Source organism: Uloborus diversus, chromosome 6 (assembly GCF_026930045.1).
Source record: "Uloborus diversus isolate 005 chromosome 6, Udiv.v.3.1, whole genome shotgun sequence".
In the NCBI taxonomy this organism is placed as follows: domain Eukaryota; kingdom Metazoa; phylum Arthropoda; class Arachnida; order Araneae; family Uloboridae; genus Uloborus; species Uloborus diversus.
The window spans coordinates 90,698,814-90,725,005 of record NC_072736.1 but is presented as its reverse complement, the minus strand read 5'-3'; the positions used below and the strand labels follow the sequence as shown (position 1 = coordinate 90,725,005).

Sequence of the window (26,192 nt, the reverse complement as noted above, 5' to 3'; positions counted from 1 at the left end):
GTACATCCCATATTTTGAAGACTCCAGATAATGAAGGAATCAATTAGCATCTGACAAGGGGACTTCTTGGCTTCGATTCTGTTTTGTATGGCGGTCGTAATTTTGAACTTACAAATTTTAAAACTGGAGTCAATCTCTAATCTAAATTATAAACATTTTATAAAGAAGAGTTCAATCCCCTACAACTTTAATCGTAACTACAAGTACAGAAGAGTGCTTCTGTTAATTGCTTGAACTTCTAGTACAATTCCAGTTACAGAAGTGTTATTTTGAAAGTCAAAATGTCTGTCCTGTAAGTTTTGTAAAATATAATTTTTAAATGCCTTCTGCCGCCCCCCCCCCCCTTTTTTTTTTGAGCAATGATTATTGCTCATTCTCTTCTTAATATTCTATTTGCCCAATGCCTGAAGTTATCTCTCAATTTATATCAATTGATTATTTATGAATGTTTGTAAGTCCAATTGATTTTTCTGAAATAAAAATCTGTTGTCTCTGCGATTGGTAGATAGCGACCACGTGAACCATTGCATAGTGGTTAATGAAATTCATTGTCTTTAATTTTATACCATCGTCTGCTTCTCCCCTATCTATAGGCAGTTTTTTTTTTATTATTCGATTCGATATTTCTACGTAACTATTGTATTATTTAGCTTTCGACGCCTAGAAACAATAATTGTGAAAGATATTTCTTCAAATCATTTTTATTTATTTTATTTTTCTAAGGCAATTTCGATAATTTTGCTTGATCACTCTCAAAATAATATGACTTAAGGATTTCTTTTGAATAAAAGAAGGATGTTTATTTTATTTTATTTTTATTTATATTTATTTATTTATTTGTCTCTTTTAAAATAAATAGGTGTTTTACGTTCTCTTTTTAAGCTTTATTTTTTGTTTATTTATTTTTAATGCATGCAGGGTATTGTAGTCTAAAATGAGGTTTCACATTTTAAGAATATTTACCTCCTCCTACTTAAACTGTCGATATTTTTTACAAACTTTTAAAAAATTCCATTCAGTAATTTATTAAATCTAGGTTCAAGTTATATAAATTCGGGTGCTCCCCCTTCCCCTGAGTTTATTTATTTATTGTATTTCATTTATTTATTTTTGTTGATGTTATAAGCTCTTTGTAAAAGTTCTGTTTGTTATTTGAAAAAAGAAAAATAATAACAATTTTTCGAAAAAATTCGTTGCATTTTTTTTTCCTTCCTTGATTTTAAATCATGCTTACATGTGGACTGTCATATCCTTTTGAGAATCACTGTGTTTGATTTTGTAACTTCAAATTTTTCTCAATAAAAGAATTTAAAAGAAACCAAGATAAATAAAGGTGCAAGTTCAAGATTAAAAATCAAAATTGTCCTATGTGTCTATACACACAGCGCCAGCAAGAAAAATAAAAGATTAATTTTAATTAATTTATGTAAGTCTTCTTATTCTGCTTGTAAAATTATTCTCCTTTTTTCTCTTCTGTACATTTTACTGAATTATTTGCTTTGTTATAGCGCTATGACTGCAGGAATCATATTCGAGTGATACAGCCTATAGGAGATGGAAGTAAACTGTATCTTTGTGGGACGAACGCTCATAACCCTCGTGATCTTGTAATATATGTGAGTAATTCTTTGTTTTGCATTTAATCACTAAAAATTTAGGAAAACTCATTCATTTAAAATCAAATATTTTCATTTAAATTAGTAAGTAAAAAATTCTAGAATTATTCCTGCAACGCCTTGTCTCGCGCCATTTTAAAAAGTGTTATTCCATAAAAAGCGCGCGCGTGGACGTTCTTTTGAAATGAATGAAAACAGTATCTAAAAAATAAATTTTAAGATAGGAGAGGTGCTATTTTTGTACTCTCTATTATGTACGACGGACCGCCATTTCAACGAACGCGTTTTTTCTAAAGGTTTTGAATTTGCATATAGACAAAGTATAGATACACATGTGGCACTGAAAAATAGCAAAGAATAAAAATAAAAATCTCATTAATTTAACTAAATAAATTGAATATATAAAACAGGTCAAGATTTGGATTAATTAAGATTAGGGTATATAAGTTAAGATTAGGATTGTGAAAATGTGTTAGGTTGGAAAAATATTTTGAATACTTGAAGGATAAAAAACAATAATTAATATTTAATAATAATTTTTCGGTTTTAGGCAAAAATAATAATAATAATAATAAATAAATAAATAAAAGTTTCATCTATGTACTATTATAATTTATTTTAAAAATCTTGAAGGAAACTTAATATATTTGAATTTTATACTTAGGCTAATCTCAGCTATCTTCCTCCAAATGAACATTTTCCTGGTATTGGAGATGGGATTGCAAAATGTCCTTTTGATCCAGATGACAATGCTACTGCTGTTTGGGTTGGTAAGTATTAGTCTTGTTCATTCAAACAGTTACCTTTCATACTTTCCAATACTACAACGCTCTGACTTTTTATTGTGATATACATCTGTATTTTTAATTCCTTTCACTCAACTTAGGATTCTCTTAAATTGAATGAACAATGAATTGAACGTCCATTTTAATGATATGAATTTCATTTATTCCTGCAAAATTCATTGGTTGATGAAAATATCTTGGTTGATGCAAGTATACAGTTTGAGATTTGTACAGGTTTTAGTGGCAAAGGCTGAGCTGCTGATTTTACTGGGGCTTTCAGCTGAAAAGTGTTTAGACGAAGACAATATGATTGCAAAATGCACTGAAGTCGAAATATACAAAAATAACATGAAAATTGCATCAATAAGAACTGGGCAGAAACTTAAACCTACATTGTTGCAAACAGCAATATTTTTTTTCTACTCTTCGTAAATATGCAAAAATTATATAACTTGCATTTAAATGGAGATTTATTTTAACTGTGCAGAACATTTGACTGTGTTTCATTGCAGTATTTTTTTAGAAGTTGGGAAAATTATACTAATAATTGAAAGCAATGCTTTGAAGTGAATTAAAAATGTGTTTTGACTGCTTCGTTTCTATTTATATATGCTGAAGATACAATACAGGTAACTGATTTTTGAGCATATCAGAAATATCGTCTAGGATAAATTAAAAAAAAACTTTTGTAAGATAAAAAAAAAATTGAAAAGTGTTTTGTTTTTCTTATTTAAGTACCAGAATAAATAATTAAAAAATTGCCATAATTTTTTTAGGAAATGGAAATTTTAATATTTTGATGTTTTCGAAATCAGCAGCATTTTGCTTTCTCAAAAAAGTTAAAAAATAGTATTTTTAAACACGAAAAAATATATGCTTTTTCATTAAAATTTTCTGCTTTTTCATTTTGAGAGGTTAGCAATTCTGCAAAAGAAAATGTTGACTCCCTGCTTTGGACTCACTTTTGATGTGCATAAGTTTTTTGTCTTAGCATTGTAGGCACACTAAATTTTTCCTTTTCTATTATGTGGTGTTTGACATCATCTAAGCAATTTTCTGTAAGTAAGCTGATTTTTCATTTTGAGAGGTTGACAGCTCTGCGAAGGAAAATAATGATATCCTGCTTCAGATTGTATTTCAATGTGCGCAAATTTTATTCCATAGCTTTGTACACACTAAAGTTTTCCTTTGTTTTTATGCGGTGTTTGACATCATCTAAGCAAATTTCTACAAGTTGACTGAAAATATTCAACGTAACATTAAATTCGAATAACGCTTCCTCAAAGAGGATCCTGCAAGAGAGTCACTTTTGGCTAATGGCTGCATTGAACATTGATTTTGAGACATTGGAGACATTGAGTAACTGGGATTGTTCATCTCAGAAGCTCAGAGATAGAAGAAGCAGAAAATGCATCTTTGAGATTAATTTCCAATACCTCTTACAAGTATTTCTAAACATTCAAATGGATTATTCTTAGCTTAGATATACCCTTTGTAGAATTTTATGTTATGCCTTTTCAGTGCTAGATCTAGTGGGGGGAGGGGGAGAGAGCAAGCTGGAGGGAGCCCTTCCCCTGGATGGCAACATCTGAGGGGTAACAAATGCGCTCTATTTCTGTGTTTTTTTCATTGAGACTCTACATAAAACTTGAAGGAAGATGGGTAAAACTGGTAATTTTAAGATTTTGCACTGGCTATGAAAAATTGTTGATCCGGCATTGTGCCTTTGTTTGATTTTAATTTGAATAGCTGCAGTATGACTGTAGCAGAAATGGCAATTACACTTTTTTTTTCTTTTGAAGGAGTTATTAAATTAAAAGCTCTTTAAAATTATGGGAAAAATATCGTAGAAACACATGTGGCAAATTTAATGGAACCTTTTTCTCTTATAAACTTTAAATATTTCTTGGTGAAGTAATAAAACCTTAAAAAGTTTGTGCTGAAGGGTCTGTTTGCATGGCGCATTGATACTGTTGTCTTGTTTCATGCTAATGTTGAATCATAAAATAACTGTTGTAATATCAAATATTTTCAGAGCACGGCAACCCTGGAGGACTCCCCGGGCTCTACAGTGGTACAGTTGCGGAATTCACTAAAGCTGATACAGTCATTTTTCGCACAAATCTCTATAATCTTACGACAGGTGCAAGTGTTCACCCATTCAAAAGAACTATCAAATATGATTCAAAATGGCTTGATCGTAAGTAACAGCCTCAAAATGTCTTGATATCAACTCTTTTTTTTTAACTTATAACAATCGTTTAATTATTAACATTAAGTGTTATGCCTGATACAAAATTCAGCAGCCTATGTATTTTTTATATAAAATTACTGCTGTAATTTTCATAATGATATTTGAAAGCTAGCTTGTTTTTTTTTAAGAAATAAGAATGTGTTTGCAGCTCTTAAGAGCTATCATGTTTACAGTCGTCTCTCGCTACTTCGCGCTTCGACTTTCGCGGCTTCACTACATCGCGGTTTTTCTAGTTTTTTTTTTTTTTTCAAATATAGTAATTAGCCTTTTTTATGCGCTCGTGTAACTTTTTTTTCTACAAAAGAATAACAAAGCATATGTCTTTTTAGTGAGGTAAGCTTTTAAATAAGGTCTGAAGGGCTAGTTGTACTAGTTGAGGGAACGGAGGTATAAAATCGCCGAAGAAAATGTAGGGAATCGCTACCTCATTTTAACTGTTAAGCACTTACTACTGGAAAGTATAAATCACTGCATTATTACTAGTGGATAAATACATCTGTAAATGGTGTTCAACAATGTACTAGCTTTTTAAGTTGTATAGGTAAATGTAGAGGAAGAACGGGGGCTCTTACGGTCACTAATGGGCAATTGATTCATCATCGAACAAGTTGAGGTTTTTTCATAGACTAGTAGTAGTGTGTAAGAGCTAGAACTGCATGTGTGTGTGTGTATGTGTGTGTGTAGTTTATTTCCCAATAATTAACAAGGTGATCTCTAATATATCTAATAACACGTCTAACATATCTAATTTTCTCATATTTTGTGCAATATATTAAGTAATACAAATATAATGGTGGCTAAGGGTGCTGTTTTATGTCTAAGGGACTCTAACTGTGATTAAAAACCTATTTAAATTGCTGTAAGTAAGTTTTATGCACTCTAATTGGAAAAATATATACAGAATACTACTTCGCAGAAATTCAGTTATTGCGGTAAAGTCTGGAACGAATTAACCGCGATAAACAAGGGTTGACTGTATTTTTATTGTTTTAAAAAATAATTAAACTGATTTGTATTTATTTCAAATTTTATTCAAACTAAAATCTTAAAGTTTCGGTTCACATGGTAAACCTATAACTGTATCTTATATGCATAAAAAATAGAAATGAAATATTGTACAAAATAAAGATTTTTCAATCATATGAAAATTTATGCAGCTCAATTACTTTTCAGAGCTTTTGAAAGGAATGAATGCTGTTTGTTTGTCAGGTAAATCCAACTAGGCACTAAAAGTGTGAATAACATCTTGTTTCGTTATAGTTTAGGAGAAAGAATTATTTTCTATAAAATGAAAGATGAATATTATATCTTTACAAGTGCTGTAATAGTGTAGTCGTGAAAAAATAAATGGGAGGGCATATATGAATATATGCTGTACAATAATATTACTGAAATTAAACATTAACATGGAGTTTTAAAAGTGTGAGGAGGCTTGAGTTACAGTAAAAGGTAAAGGCAGGAGGGCTCTTGTCCCCAGCGTCCATCTCGACTGCACGACTGCTGCTGTACTGTAAATCAATTTGTGGGAAACAGAATTGCACAACAGGTTTTTCAAAAACTGAAGAAATTTTTAACAATGTATCAATTGAAATTGTGGTTTATGCCTTAATTCTTCATATAAAGTTATTCTCTTTTCACGCAACTTTTTATAGATTAAACTTGTAAAACTGTTTCATATTGTGGCCTATATTTAAAAACTTAAACAGAGATGTGGTCTTGAATCCCCACTGTTCCTGACACAAATTAACAGTGACATAAAGTTAAATTATTTCAGAATGTATGTATCATAGTAGAGCAGAAGGAATTTTTAGATGCAAAATCAATTATGCAATAAGTAAAATATTACCATTATTTTTTTTTTCTTTGTGTAACTTATTGGTAATATGAACTTGTGTCAGCTTATTTCTCAGTTTCTAAATTATTGGGGAACTGCTCCCTCTGCCAAGTTATTGCACGGACATCAAACCCCGATAGGTTGTGATACTGGTGGATTGAAAGACAAAATTCTGTTCATTTTATACAGAAATTGTTTGATTTTGAATGAACCTCAAGTTTTCCTAAGAGTTCTGAAGAGAAATTTACAAATTTGTTATAGTTATTTATAGAGATTTTAATTACTTAAAAACTGCTTAATTTTGTTAGTAAGCATAATATTTATTTGTTTTGCAACTGCTTACTGTTCATAAAAAATTATATCTGTTTTTTTTTTTTTTTTTTGCTTTGCTTAATTTTTCTGAATTTGTTCTAGGACCTCATTTTGTTGGATCTTATGATATTGGTGATTATGTTTATTTTTTCTTCCGAGAAAGTGCGGTTGAGTACATAAATTGTGGGAAAAACATATATTCTAGAGTGGCAAGAGTTTGCAAGGTTTGTTTTGATCTTTCAATGATTTTATTACATCATACTTAGTTATTACAGTAGAAGACCGTTATAATGCACACCTTGGGACCAGAGCTTTTGCGTTATACAGGTTTTTGCGTTATGTAGATCATTTCACAAATTTTGAAACTAATATTCAGAATATATCTATATATTAGCACTTCAGAATGAGTTTTATCTTCAATGAGTATAAAGCACCAATATTACAATTAGTTAATCACAAATAAATATGTTTCACAATCAAAATCCTGCACTTCTGCTAGCTTTATGGTTTGCATAACAGCTGTATTTTCAAGAGCCATCTGGTATTCTCTGTATACTATGAGTACTCATTTTCAATTTAAAAGCTTTGAAATAAGATGGAAAGATGAAAAACTTTCAAAATTTAATTTGCCTAACAATTTTTAAACTTCAAAACCTATTGTTTACTTCTGAAAAGTAGTGGGGTTTATAGAGAATTGCATTATACAGATTGGCGTTATTATGGTCTTCTACTGTATAAAAGAGTGGTGTCCATGATAATTATTTTACTTATTTCAACAGAGAGACACTGGAGGAAAAAACATTTTAAACAAAAACTGGGCTTCATTTTTGAAAGCTAGATTGAACTGTTCTATTCCTGGAGAGTTTCCATTTTATTTCAATGAGATTCGTAAGTTTGAACTTTATTGTCCATTTTTAACTTAAATTATGAAATTTTATGTTTGGATATTATTGCATCAAAAAAAAAAAACTTAAGTAAAGCTATTGATTGTTGAAGTGATTTTCACGCACCTTTTTGTTTCTCTTGATATGATGAAAAAATCATTAAACTTTTTTTTTCTCTCGTGAGAAATTTTTGTGTGTGTTTTATTTATTTATTTTACTTTTTTTTTTGCTTTATGAGTATTTTTTAGAAAAATGAAAGTGAATATACTAGTTTTTACTGTCATAAATAGGATTGTTTTAAAATAATGAGATTTTTTTTTTTAATTGAAGAGTTAACAATTTATTGACACAAACTTTTTTCTAGGTTTTTTTTATAGGTCTCTCTTTTTTTTATTTTTTATTGAATATAAAAATATTTTTGTGTTAATATATACAAGATGTTTGAGACTAAAATGGAAGATGCTAAATTGTATACCTTTATCCAATGAATTACTCCTGGAACAGTTTAAAAAAATCGCAAACTGGAAATTTCACTATGGAAGCATTTAGTGACCAAATCACCAAACTCTCTCAAAAGAAAAATATTAATCTATAACACTTGCAGAAATGCTTTCCTATTTAATGTTTATTTCCCTCCTTTTCTCTAATTCCTATTTCCCCATAGAATTAACTGCCAGCACCTTTGACTGTGAGGGGAATTTTTTTTCATGCAAAACTAAATAAGTGATAATAAAAATTAAAAAGCAATCCGTGTTGTCAAAACAAAGAGCAGAGTAAATTTTGATAAATTAAGGTCCATTAATTATGTAAAAACTAATTATAACTATCTTTTAATTTGTTTACTATAATGAATAATTACACTGAAGTATTCCATAACATCTCACTTTGTCTTACTTTAATACCAAAGCTCAAAATTAGGATACGAAAAGAAAGTTAAGCCTCATTGGCACCTAGCTTTTTTCTTTTGGTTTTGCTTAGGCATCAATTTGAAATAATTTTTCTCTCTTAAGCAAAGCAACCAGCTGCTAAATATTACGTCAGCTATATATTTGTTACGAATTATTTCAAAATATCACAGCTTTATTGACAATATTATGGATAAGTAAGTGAACAACTATTGAAAACCTAATTTTTATTAAAAACTGTTGAAATATTAGCAATTTAATTTAGATTGTGTTTGTGTAACTTTCAATGAAACAAAAATTAATTCTTTTGTTGAAGTTTCGTATTTTTTGTATGATTGTTAAAACTTTTCAATCAGAAAAATACTATACATAAAACATTTTTAGATATTGTTATATGCATCCGTTTGAAAACGAAGTTTTTTAGGGAAAACTTTCATTTTAAGTCGAATTTTTTTCCGTATTGCAGAGCATGTCTACAAACATCCAGAAGATGAGAAGAAATTTTATGCTGTGTTTTCCACATCTACGTATGTACAATTGTTTCTTCTTTACTTTTTTTAATCAAATAATATTGTTCAAATTATGCAAAAGAAAAGTAGTGCAAAAATTATTTTAAATTTGTAAATTCATCAATTATTTTTTGTTTGTTGTTCATTTTTTCCTAAGCTGATATTGGTGGTAACGTTAAACTTAAAGCTAAGAAGACTTCTGTAACTTCATTTTTCAGAATGATACTTAATCAAGTATTCATCAATATATAATATGTAGATTCAATATTTTAGCTTGAGTTTTGGCTTAGTTTTTGAGATTTTCTTGTTGACTAGTAGTTATTATACGAAAACCTTAATATATATTGTGCTTGTAAGGAAACAGTAAAAAAATGTGATGCATCTGAAAACACAATATAACCAAAGTTATGAAAAGTAACACTGCATTTAATGTACCAATAAGTTATGTGTGTAACAACAAAAACATTTGTTTACTACCACATTAGAACGACTTTTTAAATACAAATAATAGAAGAAAATTACTTACCTATTGTTCTTTTAAGTTAAAGCATTAAATAATATATATATATATTATCTTTTGATGATGAGAATTCAAAGTAACAGCTTTAACTGCAGTGAAACATATCAGATTTGTTCGTTGATTAAATGGAGCATAAAACTACTTTTCCTGAGAAAAGCAAAGTTTTTCTGATCTTTCATTTTCTGGTAGACAGTGAAAAAGCATGTTATATCTGAATGAACGATATAACGTGGGGTTGCTTTATTATTGTTAATGAGACCAGACATTTTTCTAATAATGATGGAAAGTTTTTCATTTACGCATTTTTATTACGGTAGATTGTTTACCTACCACCTTTATACACATTATTTAACTGATGGACAAAAAGGAAAAAAAAGGAAGATTTATAGCAAATCTACAGAATCTGTACGGACCAGCCTAACTGGACCCAGAGATGTTGCTAATCGTTATTTTCTTTTATTTTGTATATTAACATATATCTTATTTAACAAACTGAAAATTTTCTTTAGCAATGGCCTCCTTGGGTCTGCCATCTGCAGCTACAGTTTGGACTCCATCCAGGAAGTCTTCAACGGGAAGTTTAAAGAGCAGGCAACTTCCTCTTCAGCTTGGCTTCCAGTCCTGACCAGCAAAGTCCCGGAGCCACGACCTGGTCTCTGTGTCAATGACACACAGACGCTCCCAGACTCTGTATTGAACTTCATTCGAGGACATCCCCTCATGGATTCTGCCGTTTCCCACGACAATGCAAAGCCCGTTTACTACAAGAGAGATGTCATATTTACTTGTCTTGTTATAGATATGATTGAAGTGGATGGTGTTCAGTATACAGTTTATTATGCTGGATCAAGTATGTATTGAAATTCATTCAACTCATTAACTAAGGTTGTTTGGGGTAAAGTTTAAGCAAGTGGATAAATTTTGCACCATAACAGGGCCATAACCAGAGGGAAGCCAGGTCAGGCAGTCCCTATGCCAGAAGAATGTTGGCCTGTTCTGAGATATCTTTTAATTGAGCCAACTTTTATACAAATAAATAAATAATAGTACTACACAAATATATGAACGTGAAAACAAGGCTTGGTAGTATAGACTTAAGTTGGGGTTTAAAATTCGAGTATCACTGTACTTAAATAAGTATTAAGCACAAAGGCGGATCCAGCTTCTGGTTTTGTAGGGTTCATTATTGAAATGTGTGCTCACAAAACAGACGGTGGAATATAAGTATATTTAGGTAGACATAGAGGCTCTGTGGTTCTCTCCCAGTAATTTCCTGACTTAGAAGTCCACAAAACATGGTTTTTAGCAACCTTTGGTAGCTTTAAAGGAAGGTCATAACCTCCATTTTTTTACACCCCATCAATAAAATTTCATGCAGAACCTAATAAAGATTCTTGGCTATGTGCTTGCACCATCCTATATTTTTGTACATTTAATCTACCTCAGTACTGCCTGCTTATACCTCTGTAAAGTTTCTATTAGTGTAGTAGGGGTGTGCAATCTGCAAATTTTAAATCCCAGGTCTGCCTCAAAGAGTTTTAATTTGTCAACTTTAGAGCTGAGGTATGACTTTATCATCTCCCTTCCGTGATGAATTTAATGATTATTTTTAAGTGCTTCTCACACATACACACACACACACACATATATATATATATATATATATATATATATATATATATATATATATATATATGTAAAAAATCAGTTAACCAGCTGTCATTTCTAGGTTCTGAAAACTTTCTCTTTTTCAAACAGAAGCTGTTATATTGATTTTAGCAAAGAAATGTCATTTTTCTAGATTTAACCCTTAAAGCGGCCGTGACGTAAAATTCCTTCACCCAGCGATGTATCGAAGAGCGGCCCTGTCGGAAAATTTCGCCATGAAAATTCTGCTACGAGAACGGCTGTGGCGTAAAATTCTGCCACCTGAAAGCTACTCTAAAAACTGCCGCGATGTAAAATTCTGACTGTGCTTTCCCTTGTTCCAAATTTCGTGAGGGACAGCCGCTGACCAAGGGGGTGTTTTTCTTTCTATTCACTGAAGGGGTGTTGAGAGCTGACACTGCGGGATGCTGACTCTCTTTTTCAGTCAGTGATTTTTCAGTCAGTGGACAATAGTTTTGTGTTCACAAATGTTCTATTTAACTGTTTTTATTACCACAATTATTTTCTATTCGTTGTTGCTTTATACATATTTTCGAAGTTTGCTATTATTTTATTAAATTATTGTTTCAGTTATTTAACGTACCATCGTCGAACATATCTGAATCAAAAGGGGGCTGATATGGTTCGGGAGGGGGAGGGGCTGGTCTTCATTTCCCCCTTAAAACAGCAGTCGAAAACTTTGTACTGTCGAATAAGTAAAATGATACAACGTGTATAAAGTCCAAATAAAAGCATTTAAAATCTGTTTATTTGTACCAAAGCAAATGCTGTTTGCTGAGTTTTTAACTCTCTTTTAATGCTTTTATTTGTACTTTATACATGTTGTGTCATTTTACTTATTGCTCTATCATGTTAAAATCTGTTTAAGTTCAGTATTGAATGTCTGGCAATAAATTGCTTGTTTATGTCAATTAAAAATAATTTTGACTTGGATTACTAATTATTCTGTGTTTTATTCTAGCTGAAGGCTACGTGTATAAGCTGGTAGAATGGTATGATCGTCTTGGAGAAGAGCATTCAAATCTAGTAGACATTTTTGAAGCGACTGTTCCTGATTCAGTTCGTGCCATTGAAATATCAAGCAAGGTATAAATATTAAAAGATTATTAACAAAATATATCATCATAATTTTTTTTAATTGAGGAAAAAGTTTTTAAATGGCAGGTATCTGAGAAAGCTTTTCTTTTTATCCTAAAGGTAATTTAGTGTTGTAATAAATTTAGAGGTTTTTAGCTTAAATTTTATGGTAAAGCCATTCTATACTAAGAAGCTTAGTGGCTCAGCTGTAAACTGCTTTTGCTTTGGTTCATAAAGCTACCATTTTATTTTATGTAATGCACAACGTGGCTATTTAACAATAAGTTTATCCAGGTCTAGTTGAGCCTAATTTCTGGTGTAGCAACACTTAACGCAGGGCCAGATTTGAAAATAAGGAGGCCTAAGGGCAACGAAGGAGTGGAGGTCCCTAATCAAGGTTCGAAAAGATCGTCATATTTTCGAAAATATCCGATACTTTGATATATATTAGTCGGTGGAGTTTGTGCAAAAACATTTCACTTCCAGATACCAGTATGAAATTTTGTACAGCATTTATGTTCATATAAGAGAGCAAAAAAACGCCGGGAGGCAATTGATTGGAGGTCAAGACCCCCCCCCCTGTGGTGAGGTCATCAAAATGGCCGCCATGTATCAGTTAGTACGTTGGTTTAACTGCTTAGAATTACATAATAGGTCATAATTTTGTAAAATTCAAATACATTATCTGAAAGCCGTTTGAAAAAGCTCTTCAACAGTGCTTAGTTTTATTTTCTACTAGCGGTACCTGTACGACTTTGCTGGTAGTAGAAAAATTAAAATGTCATTTGATTCGCCTGTATATTTACAAACAATGGATGATGAATTTTCCCTCAATTTGCTATGTTAATTTGCTTGGCCATTTTATGATTCCTTCCTTCCTTCCTCAGGTGCACGACAGCCCTGGTTGGGCTCTGGCCTTCTCAACAATTATTTTATGTTACGGTTCCACGTTATGATAATTTTGTAATTTACTCATCCATGTTATGATAATTTGCTCGGTAAAATGTTCTTAAAATTGAAATATAAAAAGAACAAAATCGAATTTTTGAGAAATTGCTTCGAGGTGCACACCCCCATGCTACAAATTAATTCTGTGTCAAGTTTCATGGAAATAGGCCGAACGGTTTAGGTGCTATGCTCGTCACAGAGAGACATCCAGACAGATATCCCGGCAAACTTTGAGCTTTATTATTAGTAAAGAAGACAAAGAGTTTAATAATTATTACAATATCAACGTGAAAATTTGTAGGAAAACAATGACTTTCCTGTATTCTGTGACATTGGAATAAAATTTTTACTGTTATACGTGCATTATGAAATAACCTTTCCCGTTTCATTAAATTTAAATTTGTACTTCATGCTTTAAGACTTTTTGTCAGTATTTTACTTTTATATTGAATGAAGAAATGTTAAAATGTAGAAATAATCAAAGTCACCGCCCCAAATGGATCGAGAACTTAATTAGTAATGCTATCGTATAATAAAACAATTTTGTTAAAATGCTTACATTTTAAACATATAAGAGAAATAGACGAAAATTACATGTTTTAATACATAGAAAAAGTACCTGTTATAACAAAAACCGTAATAAGTTTTTTTAAAGAACGTTTTACGTATTGCACTGACCCTCACAACTAAAAAGAAATGTACAATTCAAACCTGATCTGACGCATTGACAGCGTGTAGACATCTTTTTGCACTTGCATGATATAAGTTCCTGTAAATTTTCCATTGTTATTTCGGGGTGTGCATACCAAAGAGGTTCAAACTCTTCACCGATTTTTACCCATTCCCACTGATATGGATCCAAGAGCTGTAAATTTTGCTGAAGATATTTTGTCCATAGTAAACACTGCAATATTGCTCTCTTAAGGTGATGCAGAGGAATGTTGCTAGATGGCGGATTACAATCAACTGGTCTGTTTTGCTGGGTGAAGAAAATTCTCCTAGCCTCATTTTTTTTACGGTTTTCACAAAGCTTAATGAATGATACGTCAGGGCTACGAAGCGCTAAATAAGTAGGAAATGCTCATCGTCTTCATTGATGCTCTCGGGTACTTAAGTATAGTACAAAAAAACTTGGTCAACATCTCTAATTGCCATCTACATTTTCCTAGTTTTATCAATGCTGGCAAAACTAGACACCGTGTGCTCATGTAAAGGCATGAGAAAAAGGCAGAAGATCTGGAACACCTTGCGGAACTTTACGGTGCAAAACGTAGATGGGAAGATACCGCAGATATTTTCCACTTCCATACTCCACCCATATCTCTTGCAGTTTCGGAACATAGCAATCACTACATCATCACTGTCAACAGTTTTTACGGTGATCTTTGCATGACCCGAGTATTCTATTGCATGCTGCACATAAAGGAATAGCCTCGCATCGGGTTCTTCATGGGATACGGGAGACATAGTTTCAAAATTGCTCTTGACTTAAGCAATTACAGTGTCTTTGTAGGAGCATGCAATCTGCTTCCCATCTGGTAGATTCATCTTCACGAAATTTTCTGACAAAAATTTGAAAAGCTCCTATTTATTTTCATCTTCTGCAAGAAATTTAGTAAATGACTTTGGTATGAAAACATTGGATTTAATACTTTTTTTTGGTCCAGATCCTCTCAATTGTCTCGTGTCGCTTTTCAAACTTCCTTTTGAATGCCAGTCAAAAACTAAATCTACCCTCTGAACGCTTTTTAGTCTCATTAATATGTACGGCTTCACAATCTGATCGCAGTTTTGTTGGACAGTTCAAGTAGACTGAGGAACAAGCATGTGAATCAGTGCAGCCCCATCAATGAACAATTTGGTTCTGGAATAGCTGTCAAAACCAGTCCAGTTGATTGGACGATACAAGAAACTACGTCAGACTTTTTTCTTGGTTTCCTAAATTTGGCAAGGTTGGATGTAGAAGGTGGACACGAGCTGTTTTCATGAGAAAAAATTCTTTTACATCCATTTGAATTGCTTGGCATGCAACATATAGCTTAGCAAAAAGAGTGCTGCCCCTCCTCAAATCAGCAATGTCTGCTTGTCTTTAGACTGAACAGAAATATTTTTCTGCTCATCAAGAGGAGATTGTTTATTTTAATAACATCATGTGTGGATAATTCTCTTAACACTAAGTGATCTTCTACAAATGTATTGAATTGGCTTGCGCTGACATCACAGAAATGGCACTTTTTCCGAGAGAATAATTTTGTTGCTGTTTAATGTAGTTAATCTTTATCTTCGAAAGGATTCCCGTGTTCTTCAAATGTTTCAACTAGGCTGAAACATGAGTTTCATACCGAATACAAAAGCTTCTAGTATCTTCATGTATCTAGTATCTAGCTTTTCAGTAGTGACGTCAGACTTCAGGCTCTGATTTTCTTCAAACTCCCCAATCATGCGCACAACTTCCAGTCCAGCAACCATCCATTGTATTAATGATGCCTCATGACTTAAACGTGATAGATTAGTTGATGATTTTAAAATTAATTTGTTGTTTTGTTCATGCAAATGGTCGTGTGCCATCCTGGAAAATTTCCTCTCAGTTTTGGAGCCAGATATGTTTCCCCTATGAAACTCCTGAAAAATAGCTGGATGCATCTCTGGTAACTGCTTCAAATTGAACAGAAATACTGAAGACAATCGGGCATAATTTGTATGATCAAGAGCCAACATTCATGGACATATGTTCTCAAGAGTGACAGTAAAATCGGAGAAATTTCCTTGACGAATAGTGCGCACCAGATTTGAAAGTATACATTCTAGCTCCATGATGATCTTCCAGTACTTAAACTGAGGCAATTCTTCTGATCTTCGCTTAACCCAGTCTGTTTAATGTTTCGTCTATATCTTTCCGATTTTGATACGCTTCCTCTAACAGAACTTGGAGAGTAGTTACTGCAAAATCGTGAGCATATCTCTTCACATGCGAAACTTTTAGTGTTCTTTCTGCTCTTCCCGATGTTATTACATGAGCTTCTACTAGGAGTTCAGTTCATCCACTTCCTACAAGCCATGTACCTTTTGCAGATGAAATAGCCATTTCTATGTGGAGACCACCTGACATGACCAACATTTTATCTTCGCCATACTCATTCACCGCTGAGTAGATTTTAGCAGGGCGTAGATGAAACCAGGGTTCGTACGGGTCATGGAAATCCTGGAAAGTCATGGAAAAAAAATAACAGAATTTCAGACCTGGAAAAGTCATGGAAAATTGAAATTTTCATTGAAAGTCATGGAAATTTATTTCAAGTCATGGAAAAATGTCCTGGACAAAGAGAAAGGAACAATAGCTAAAGGAGCATTAGAAATCTTCAGTGATTTTACAGTATAGCACATAAAAACTATTAAAAGTGGAAAATTGAACGATCCAAAAATCAAATCTGAATTTTGAAATCTCATTCCATCCACTTCTGTCGCCGCCGCTTGCCATTTTTTGCGATGTGATTTTACTGCCTGGACATCACTTATTTTGAACTTTCTGTTATTTTCAACACTTCTTATGTTTCATATTCTGTAGTAGCAAAATTTCATGTTCTTAGTTTTGCCACGCCCACTCAAAAAAAAAAGCAATTCAATTGCATGCAAGTTCGATTCCATCACTCGTAAGGACTTTATTATAAAATTTATCATAGTTTATCTTAATTGTTTACCAGCGGCACCCAATACGGAGCTGAAATGGCACTTCTAACTAGGGTGAAAAACAGGTACCTTTTAAAAAATAGGCAGCCGGGGTGAAAAGAATGAACCTTCGGAGAGAGAAATGGCTCCCTTACTGTAGATCCCCCTCCCCGTATTGTGTGCGTTTTTGATTACAGTTGTGTATTTTTTTTTAATAGTTTTGTTTTGATTCATGATAGTCTACGTTTTGCACACGTTTCACATTGCATGAATTCAGTACTGGAAATGATTAAAACTTGTAATTACAGCATTTGATCATATTTCAGAGTTTTCAACATAGTTAAGAAGTGCTCATTGCTTTAATTCATCTGATCGTGCTTTAACTCAGTGTTTCTCAACCTCTTTTGACCCACGGGTTGGTAAAAGCAAATGAAAAACATTGCGGACCAATGAAAATTTTATCCTTTTCTAAAAAATAAATAAAAATAATTATAACTCTTAGGCCGTTAAAAACTTGTGAAAAAATTCTGCGTACTGATGATTTTTTTTTTTTTTTACAAAATAATATTAAAAATTAATAAAACAATAAATATCTACTCACTTCACTTGATATCAAAGAGTTGTCACAAATATATTTAAAGTTGAAGACGAATAATTATTTCAATAATCATACAGTTATTAATCATTTGTGAGAAATAACCGCACCGAAAGTAAAGTGTAGAGGTAGTTATGGATTATTTACATGAAGAGCCAAAAATATTCTGGGATATTAAATTTACCGAAAAACAAAATCGTTTCTCGAACGTTCAAAATTTCAATCAAGAGTAACAATAAAATAAAATGCATATGAAATTTTTCGACAGTTTAAAAACCAAAAGAAATAAGAAATTCCTAACGCTATCGAAGTATTAACCGCTAACAGGAAATGATTCAAACACTTGAATGAAAAAGCAAGAAAAAAAAAAGCTAGACGGAGAGAGATTTCTTTATTATATTTTGCGCTTGCTGTTTTGTAGTAATCTACGAAGCACAAGAATCATTTTTATTTAGGTTCTCACTTGTTGGTTATTGATAATCTGATTGCGCTTATTATTTTGGTGATTAAATGTTGCTTATTGAGTAATCAAGAAAATAATGATAAATATATTTAGTAGCGTTTTGAATGATGGAAATTTCACGATAGTAACGGTAAACTGAAACTAAACAACTAACGGTACTACGGTACCGTAACGGACTAATGGTAACTGAAAAGTTAGGGTTAAGTTAGTTTTTCCCCTTAGGGGGAATATATTTACTCGTCTGGATCCCCTGGTTATAACAGTGTATGGCACACAAAACTAATCCATGGGACCCACTGCTACTTTCAATGTCGGGAACTAAACGTGTTCTGAAATTTCTGAACCTATTAATTTATATGCATTTGAAAATATGCAAATTTGTAAACAAAACAAATATACTTTTGAATCAGAAGATTGATTCATTACTGAATGGTTTTTCCAAAAAAGATCTGTTTTAGAAACATAAAGAACTAAACTATGTGACTTTACTTTAAAGAACCAAAATACTGTCAAGCTACGTGGATGATTAAAAGCACTGTTGACACTAAAAAGAAACTTTTGAAGCAAATTTATTGAAACTTAGTGATGACTCATTCAACCTTTGTCTCATTCAATGTCATTCTGCCTGTTTAAAAAAATATATACGACATTTATGCATCATCATATTCGCTTCACTGCATTTTTACTTTACTTAAATTTATATGATGAAGACAAATAAGAATAGTTTAGTTTTTTAAGTGTGCACTTATATTTTTTCCATTATGAGTAAGTGCTTCAATGAGGCTGTGGCATTCATATAGACGTTTTGCTAATGCTCATTTCCAAATATTACCAAGTTTGAGATTAAATAGTGCTATTATCTTCGTGTAACGAGGTCATGAAAATTTTCATTGAAGTCATGAAAAAGTCTTGGAAAAGTCATGGAATTTTTTCATCCAAATAGAGTATGAACCCTGTGAAACCCAGATTACAAACACTCAGTTCATTAAATATTTTACTTTTTCAAAAGCACATGAAAGAAATGATTGCAAGCTATGTTAGTATTTTGAGGTCACATGGACCAAATGAAGGAGAAAAATTTATTCTAAAAAATATTGCGAGTTTTAAATACCATTTGTTTTTTGAAAAGGATGTAAAGGAATGTATACAAGCTATATGATAATTTTAATGCTAGATGGAACCGACAACTGAAGTTATCGGTTTCAAACCGTAATAGAATTATATGACTGATCTTTATTTGCTATTATTTGCTACAGCATTAACCAGTCAAATATTCAGTTATTGAAAATTATATTTGAACAATAAACATATCAGTATGGTATTAATTATTGCTGAGAACAGCAGAACGGGAAAGAAACGAGCCAGGCGGACTACAATCCGAAATTACAACTTGTTGGCGAGAAAAAAATCGAGTAGTCTTTCTGATTCTTCCCGCTAGATGGCACAAGTTCGTACTTGCAGAAGAAGTGAATAATTATGTGACAATACATTATTTAATCCGGTAAGGAATTTTTAATTAAAAGTTTTAGTACGGGTTAGATGCGGCGGAACAGTTGGAACAGTTCAATGAGAAGGCCCCCCCCCCCTCCCACCCCATCTAGTTACGTTATTGCAGTGAAATTTTTAAAACTATTTACTAAGGGGGAGGGGGGCAAACAAATGCATATTTTATATTTTATTTTTGAGCTTTAATTTAGTGTAGCTATTTTTTATGGAAGAATGATTTTTAATGGCGTTTTGAGCAGTTAAACGAAACTTTTCACCTTTTCACGACGACCATTTTGATGACGGAAATTTTAATAACTCTAAAACTACTCGTCTTAGGAGAAAAAATCAATCTCTCTTAAATAGCTCTTTTAAAGCTCTTTTAGATGATACACATTCATATCACAATGTAAAGATCTTTAATGTAGTTTTAAGCAGTTAAATTTATGTACTTAGCTTTCCAGGCGGCCATTTTGATGACGTTAATTGTCAGTTAACGTTTGTAAAAAGTCAATTACTATTAAATAACTCTTTTAAAGTGCTTTTAAATGATACACTTTAATATTGCAATATTAAGATCGATAATAGAGTTCTAAGCAGTTAAACGAACGTACTTTTCTTAATAAGGCAGCCATTTTGATGACGTCATCACAGGGGGCTCATGACCTCTGATCAAATGCCTCCCGGCGGATTTTTGTTCTTAGATATGTACATTAACACTGTACAAAATTTCAGACTGGTATCCGGAAGTGAAATGTTTTGGGTATTTTTGTCACAAACTCCACGGACTACATCCGAATATTTTGATATATATGTATATATCCGATATTTTCCATCAGCACTTTAATAGTAAATATATCCTGAAGTTACTGCTATTTATTTTTTTATATTATTATTATTATAATTTATAGACTTAAAATTACTGTTTCTTATTTATATCTAAACATATATTTCATTTGAAAAGTGAAAATAAGGATATTTTGTAAAAATTTTAATGTGGAGGCCCCGGGACAGTAGCCCCGCCTGCCCTCCCCTAAATCCGGCCCTGACTTAACGTGTTTTTTAATTTAAATAATAGAAATTTGATGGCTGTTACTCTTTGCAATTTTTGTAGTATGAGCTTGAGGAAAATGAGAGAAAAGAAATTCTACTTTTGTATATAAAAAATTACCCAGTCAGTTGTTGCATTTTATTTTTTTAAATGGAGATTTTTTTTTTTTTTTTTTTGGTATTTCGATTAAGTTTAATTTTTAACTTGTGATGTCAGAGGTGGTATATTCACTACATAACTCGGTTTTTTGTAGATCACTGTTTAATACACATATTTACACGTTCACTCTTCCAGTGACAATCTTCCTCTGACTGCCGGTGCTGATTCTCAGTTAGCCTTGCGGGAATTCAAGTGGTTGTGCAATTGGGGTTTCCATAATTGCCCAATTGGGATTTCTCCTTTTGCATGAACTGATCTGATGAATTTATGGGTTTCCCACAAACTAAATTGCTTATGCATAGGTTTTGGGATTTTGGTTGGTAAAAATTAACTCAAGTTAACAATTATTTATATTATTTTGACAACCAGCAACAGGCTCTGAGCCAAACTAGGCTGGTCTTAGTCGGTTTTTTAGCACCCAATGAAGATCAATAGCCCTCTTAAAGCTATCCACCCCCTTGCTCATTACCCTCTCTTCTGATAAGCTGTTTCAAGTGTCCACGACCCTATTTAAGTAGTAATTAATTAACTACTACTTAAATAGGGTCGTGGTATTAAGTAACTACTACTTAATACCTTAAGTTAAATTACTAAGGTATTACGTAACTACTACTTTACTTAAAGTTGTAATTTCCAGATTAGCGCGAGATTTCAATAGCTTAAAACAATGACCCCATGTCCTGCTTTCCGTACAAAAATTGAACCTATTAACATCTTTTGTTTTGATAAATTTAAACAACTGAATCATGTCCTCTCTGACTTTCCTTTGCTCCAGGTTATGCATATTAAGCCTTTTAAGTCTGGTATCATAATCTAAATCTGAAAGACCCCTTAGTCTAGTAGCCCTTTTTTGAACCCTTTCTAATAATGAAATATCTGGAATCTTTTTGAATTGAGGTTCTGAATTTTTCAGACTACAATTTATGTCTGCAATTACTGTTTGTAATTTTTCACTTGATGTTGTATTAAAAAATAAATAAAATACTAGAACGATTCAAAGCATTGCTGTAAGTGGTGAAAGTAGGCCCAGACTAAAAGTTTCAACATTTTTCAACAGTGGCATGTATCAGTTTTTCCTTTTTTTCCCATGAAGTTGTGAAAAGAAATGTGACATGATACTGGAAATTTTAAAATGTTTTGCCGAAAATACTGAAATTGTTGATCACCAGATTCAATCACCAGTTCAACACCCCAAATTACAATAACTAATTTTGGTATCTCAAACTTTCTTCCAATTCAAGTGTTGTACTTGAAACTGAAACTTTTAATACATCTGAAAATCCGATGTAATATTTTTATTTTATATTGTAATGAGAAAGCAATCTAGTTCTTTCTCTCTCTCTCATCCCCCTCTCCCATTTAAAAATAAGACAAAGAATTAATTTGTCTCAAATTTGACAAAAAGTTATTTTATACCTTGAACTCATTCAAAGTATTAAAAAATCCAGCACTAAAAAATTAAATACAGATTTAATTTTTTTCATATAAAATGTTTAATTATTGCATATTTTTTCATGTTTTGTTACTAAAATTTTGGGTTTCTTCTTATTAATATATTATTCTTATTTATGTATTTTATTATATTTCTTCTTAGCACAAGTCCCTGTATGTGTCATCAGACTATGTACTAAGACAGTTTGATCTCGTAATGTGCAAAGGAAGGTATGCCAATTGTTTACGTTGTATTCAAGATCCTTATTGTGGTTGGGACAAAGAGAGGGGAGAGTGCAAGCCATATGTCCCTGGGTATGTATATGGATTTTGATTGGTTTTTGAAATTGTATTTTTAATTTTTTTTTTTTCACCAACAGAAACATTGCCCTTCTGGATTAAATTTCAAAGCATATTAACAATTTTTTCTATTTCATACTTTAATGGAAATGATTCATTTTTTGAACTTTTTTTTTTTTTTTTTTTGAATGCACTTGAAATTAGATTTACTTACATGTTTGTGACATGTCTTTTAAACTTCAATATATCGTCACCTCAAAGCAACAGTAGGATGTCTTACTGTTGTTCTGAGGCGACGATATATATATATATATTTCTTGTTTGATGTAGTTTTAGCATTTATATTTAGTATTATAATTAATTTGTTATTTTTCTTTATCTATATTCATGCAGAGTTGATTCATAATTAAATGATAAGATTCAACGAACTATTAAACTAGCACATTGGTAAATTCACTACCCATGCAGCCATAGTTACAATATATATAGTGCCTCCAGTACACACACAGACTTTCAACACCAATGCTCCATAGTAGCTGACTAACCCGTGGACACCCAAATCTGATGAGAAAGTCGGTGTGACGTATTTGTTGGTCACAAAGTCTCAAACATGTTAAAACTTTCTTCCAGAATATAAATAGATTGTGACATTTTTAACAAACACTACATAACTACTTGCTAAACTCCACCACTATCTGAAATAATTGCTTCGTGGTGACTCCCTTCTGCACCTCATTCAACTACAACTACTGTAAAAGTACTTATTTTCCAAGGCTTTAGGTTTTGCGAGCTTGTCGTAATGGCAAGTGTTTAAGTGTTGCAAAAGATTTTTTTTTGTTAATATAAAAGTTCCTGAATTCACTAATATCTTCATTTTTGCCTGTATTTTGTAGCTGATGAAACTAAGCACTTATACAGTATAATTGCAATAAAAGAAGTTCTTTCCTGTTAAGAAATTGTCATGTTCATATCCTCTGTGTTTCATGAAAAATAAATGATAAAATCAATATTATTAAATCCATTTATTCTTTAACTACTGCTTTTTATGTGACATCATGTTTAAACACAAGTTGTCAAAACTTTTTTTACCGAAATTAAACCATTTACGCATTTTTCATTTTAATATTCTTTCCTGAAATTTGCTTTTTTTGTGGCAGAGCATTTTTTAACATAGGTACTACGCGACACCAATGTCGCGTTGTGAAAAAATTCTGTCGCCTAGAAGATGCAAAATCAAACTACTGGGCAACATTGGAAAATTCAACAATGGTTCCACTCCTCGTTTTTGTAAAAGGATTTCAAACCTTTCTTTTCTTTCCTCTTGAGCAACAGAATTACATCGGGCATTTTCCAGCCGTCAACCAAAAGCAGTTTTTCTCTTTTTTTCCTACTCGTTTAAAACCGCCCAACTGGTTACGAAAACATGTCATCCCCTGCGGGTTAAAGGATGCTAATCGTTGTCGCCATCCAGTCATCATTGTACCGTACATCGGGTAGACTCAGTGGTGTAAATTCCAGACTAATCAGTGATTCACTCGGGGTGTGATGATTTTTAGCGGGAACTTGAGGGCTTATGAACAAAATGGGCAGTAAGAGTTTACGAACGGAAGGCGCTTTCATTGACAGATTTTTTTTTCTCTCCCCACCCCACCGCTCAGCAGGAAACGTTGTTCTTTCCTTCATCAAAAAGGTAAGAGAAATAAATGATTATGCTTTGATTTTAATTTGTTATTTAATTCAAATACATACGCTTTTTATTTTAATATATGTCTGAATAAATAAGAATGTCGGCATATGGTTTAGAGAGGGGTTTTTCAACCTTTTTTACTCATGGGCCACATTGCAAGTTTTTGGAGATGAGGCGGGACAACAAAACTTTAGTTCATATGGTTTAGTTCGCACTCCGCCCCCCCCCCCCCTCCTTTCCTCAACCTGCCACATTCATCCATAACTTTTTTTAGAATAAACGCTCAATAGCATGGGGCAGGGGCGAATACAGAAAAATCTTTTGAAGGGGGTCCGGTAAATTGAATGCCCCCACCCCCACACACATACATTCGGTGTTTCATAACAAAGTTTTCATGAATTTATTTTAAAATGTTTTATTTATTTATTTGTTTATTTTTTTTAATATTCCTTCTGTCAATATGAATCTACTTCTATAAGTTACTGAATATTATTTACTAACTAGAAAATCGCCCGTCAAGGTATGACGGGTGAAAATTGTTTCTACATTTGAACGAAGCCATTGCCTGTTTGGTGATATTTTGATACTTAAAATTGTAACCCTAACTCTAGTGGATTAACCCAAAACTCCAGTAGTTAGCGTTCATTTTTGACCATTTTTTCTTTTCTTTATTCCCCTGAAATGACACAGTCTTACCAGTAAAAAGTTGCCGGATCGAGTTCAGCCTTGTCACAGTAAGGTCTTTCCCAGCATGTTAAACATTACCGAAACATATTATCAAATCATCATGCCGTTTAGCAAGTTTCATTGTTAAAACACGCGGGTCACTCGATCATTTGCTATTATATATATGAGGATATGATCCCTCCGAAACTAAAAGCTGGATGCGACCATGCATGTATTTGTCTTCTAGAAAGTGGTAAATGCTAGCCAAACGTTCGTTTGTATCACGCCTCGACATATTTAAAAAATACTAATTGTTCTATGTTCTTATTTGTAACAAGCACATCTGTTTCGTTTCAAATGTGCATATTTGATGCGTCTGTTCTTGGTTATGCAGAAATAAATCACCAGGGTCATTTTCCAAACTTTTGCCTAAATAACATTTGAAAAATTTCAAACATAAATATCATCAACTGTTTTATTTCTTTCGGGAAAAATTTCTTGTAATAGTTTATTTTTAAGGGTACAATCATATTCGAGGCAGTGAGAAGCAAAAGGATGCAAGTGGCAAAGTTAAAAATTTGGAGATAACAAGTGCAAATGGTAGGTGAACCCCTTCTCTGTCTTGGGGCAAGAGATGGTACTAGTAGCCCTGGTAGGTGCTGCTGTACAGCATGATTTAGAAAAAAAAAATCAATGAAAGCCTACCTAGGACGTAATCTTTATACGCGCTTTACTCAAAACTTGAAAATGTCCAATTGCATCCCTTTGCTTCTCACTGCCTCATTTGAGCTTAGTATGTCATACAAATAGAGATATTTTACTTTAAAAGTAAATTTTTCGCCTTCTATGTCATAAGTGTTACTGGGCAACATGACAGTATTTTAACGCAGTATTTAAATGTTTATTTTTATGAAAAATCATACATTTTATGAATAAATTTGTCCCTTGAATCGCATAAAAAAATAATAATTTTTAAATAAAAATGCATAATATTCATCGTCATGAGTGTTACTACGTATCATATTTTCACTGCCTGTCTAAATTATAAATGAAAAGAAAAAAAATATTGTTAAAATAATGTTAGAAAGATAACATTGTTTTTAAGTAAGCTACAAATTTTAATAGAGTTTTTATGCATTTCCTTTGTTTTTTTGAATTGAATTTTAGAACTTGTTTACTAGGTAAAACTCACGACACATATGATTAGACTTTGTTAAGATGTGCCGTTTCCGTTAATAATTGTGGTTTTTCCAAGAAATTCCCATATGATTTCTTTCATTTTAATTACACATTAAAAAAAAATATTATTGATTCCATCAAGGAAAAGTTAGAGAACGAATCACCATAATATGTTCCTTTGAGTTTGAAACCAGTGAG

The 26,192-nt window shown here is 32.2% G+C and overlaps 1 protein-coding gene across 1 annotated transcript in view; it reads left to right on the top strand.

Annotated features, from left to right (window-relative positions):
- LOC129224521 (semaphorin-2A-like) overlaps positions 1-26,192 on the top strand; it is a 541,294-nt gene that overhangs the window by 495,084 nt on the left and 20,018 nt on the right. The window contains exons 7-15 of the mRNA XM_054858986.1: positions 1,509-1,616; positions 2,281-2,386; positions 4,437-4,601; positions 6,904-7,025; positions 7,581-7,689; positions 9,057-9,117; positions 10,129-10,469; positions 12,249-12,373; positions 22,326-22,477. Coding sequence (XP_054714961.1) covers positions 1,509-1,616; positions 2,281-2,386; positions 4,437-4,601; positions 6,904-7,025; positions 7,581-7,689; positions 9,057-9,117; positions 10,129-10,469; positions 12,249-12,373; positions 22,326-22,477 — 1,289 coding nt within the window. The remainder of the gene's footprint in view (positions 1-1,508; positions 1,617-2,280; positions 2,387-4,436; positions 4,602-6,903; positions 7,026-7,580; positions 7,690-9,056; positions 9,118-10,128; positions 10,470-12,248; positions 12,374-22,325; positions 22,478-26,192) is intronic.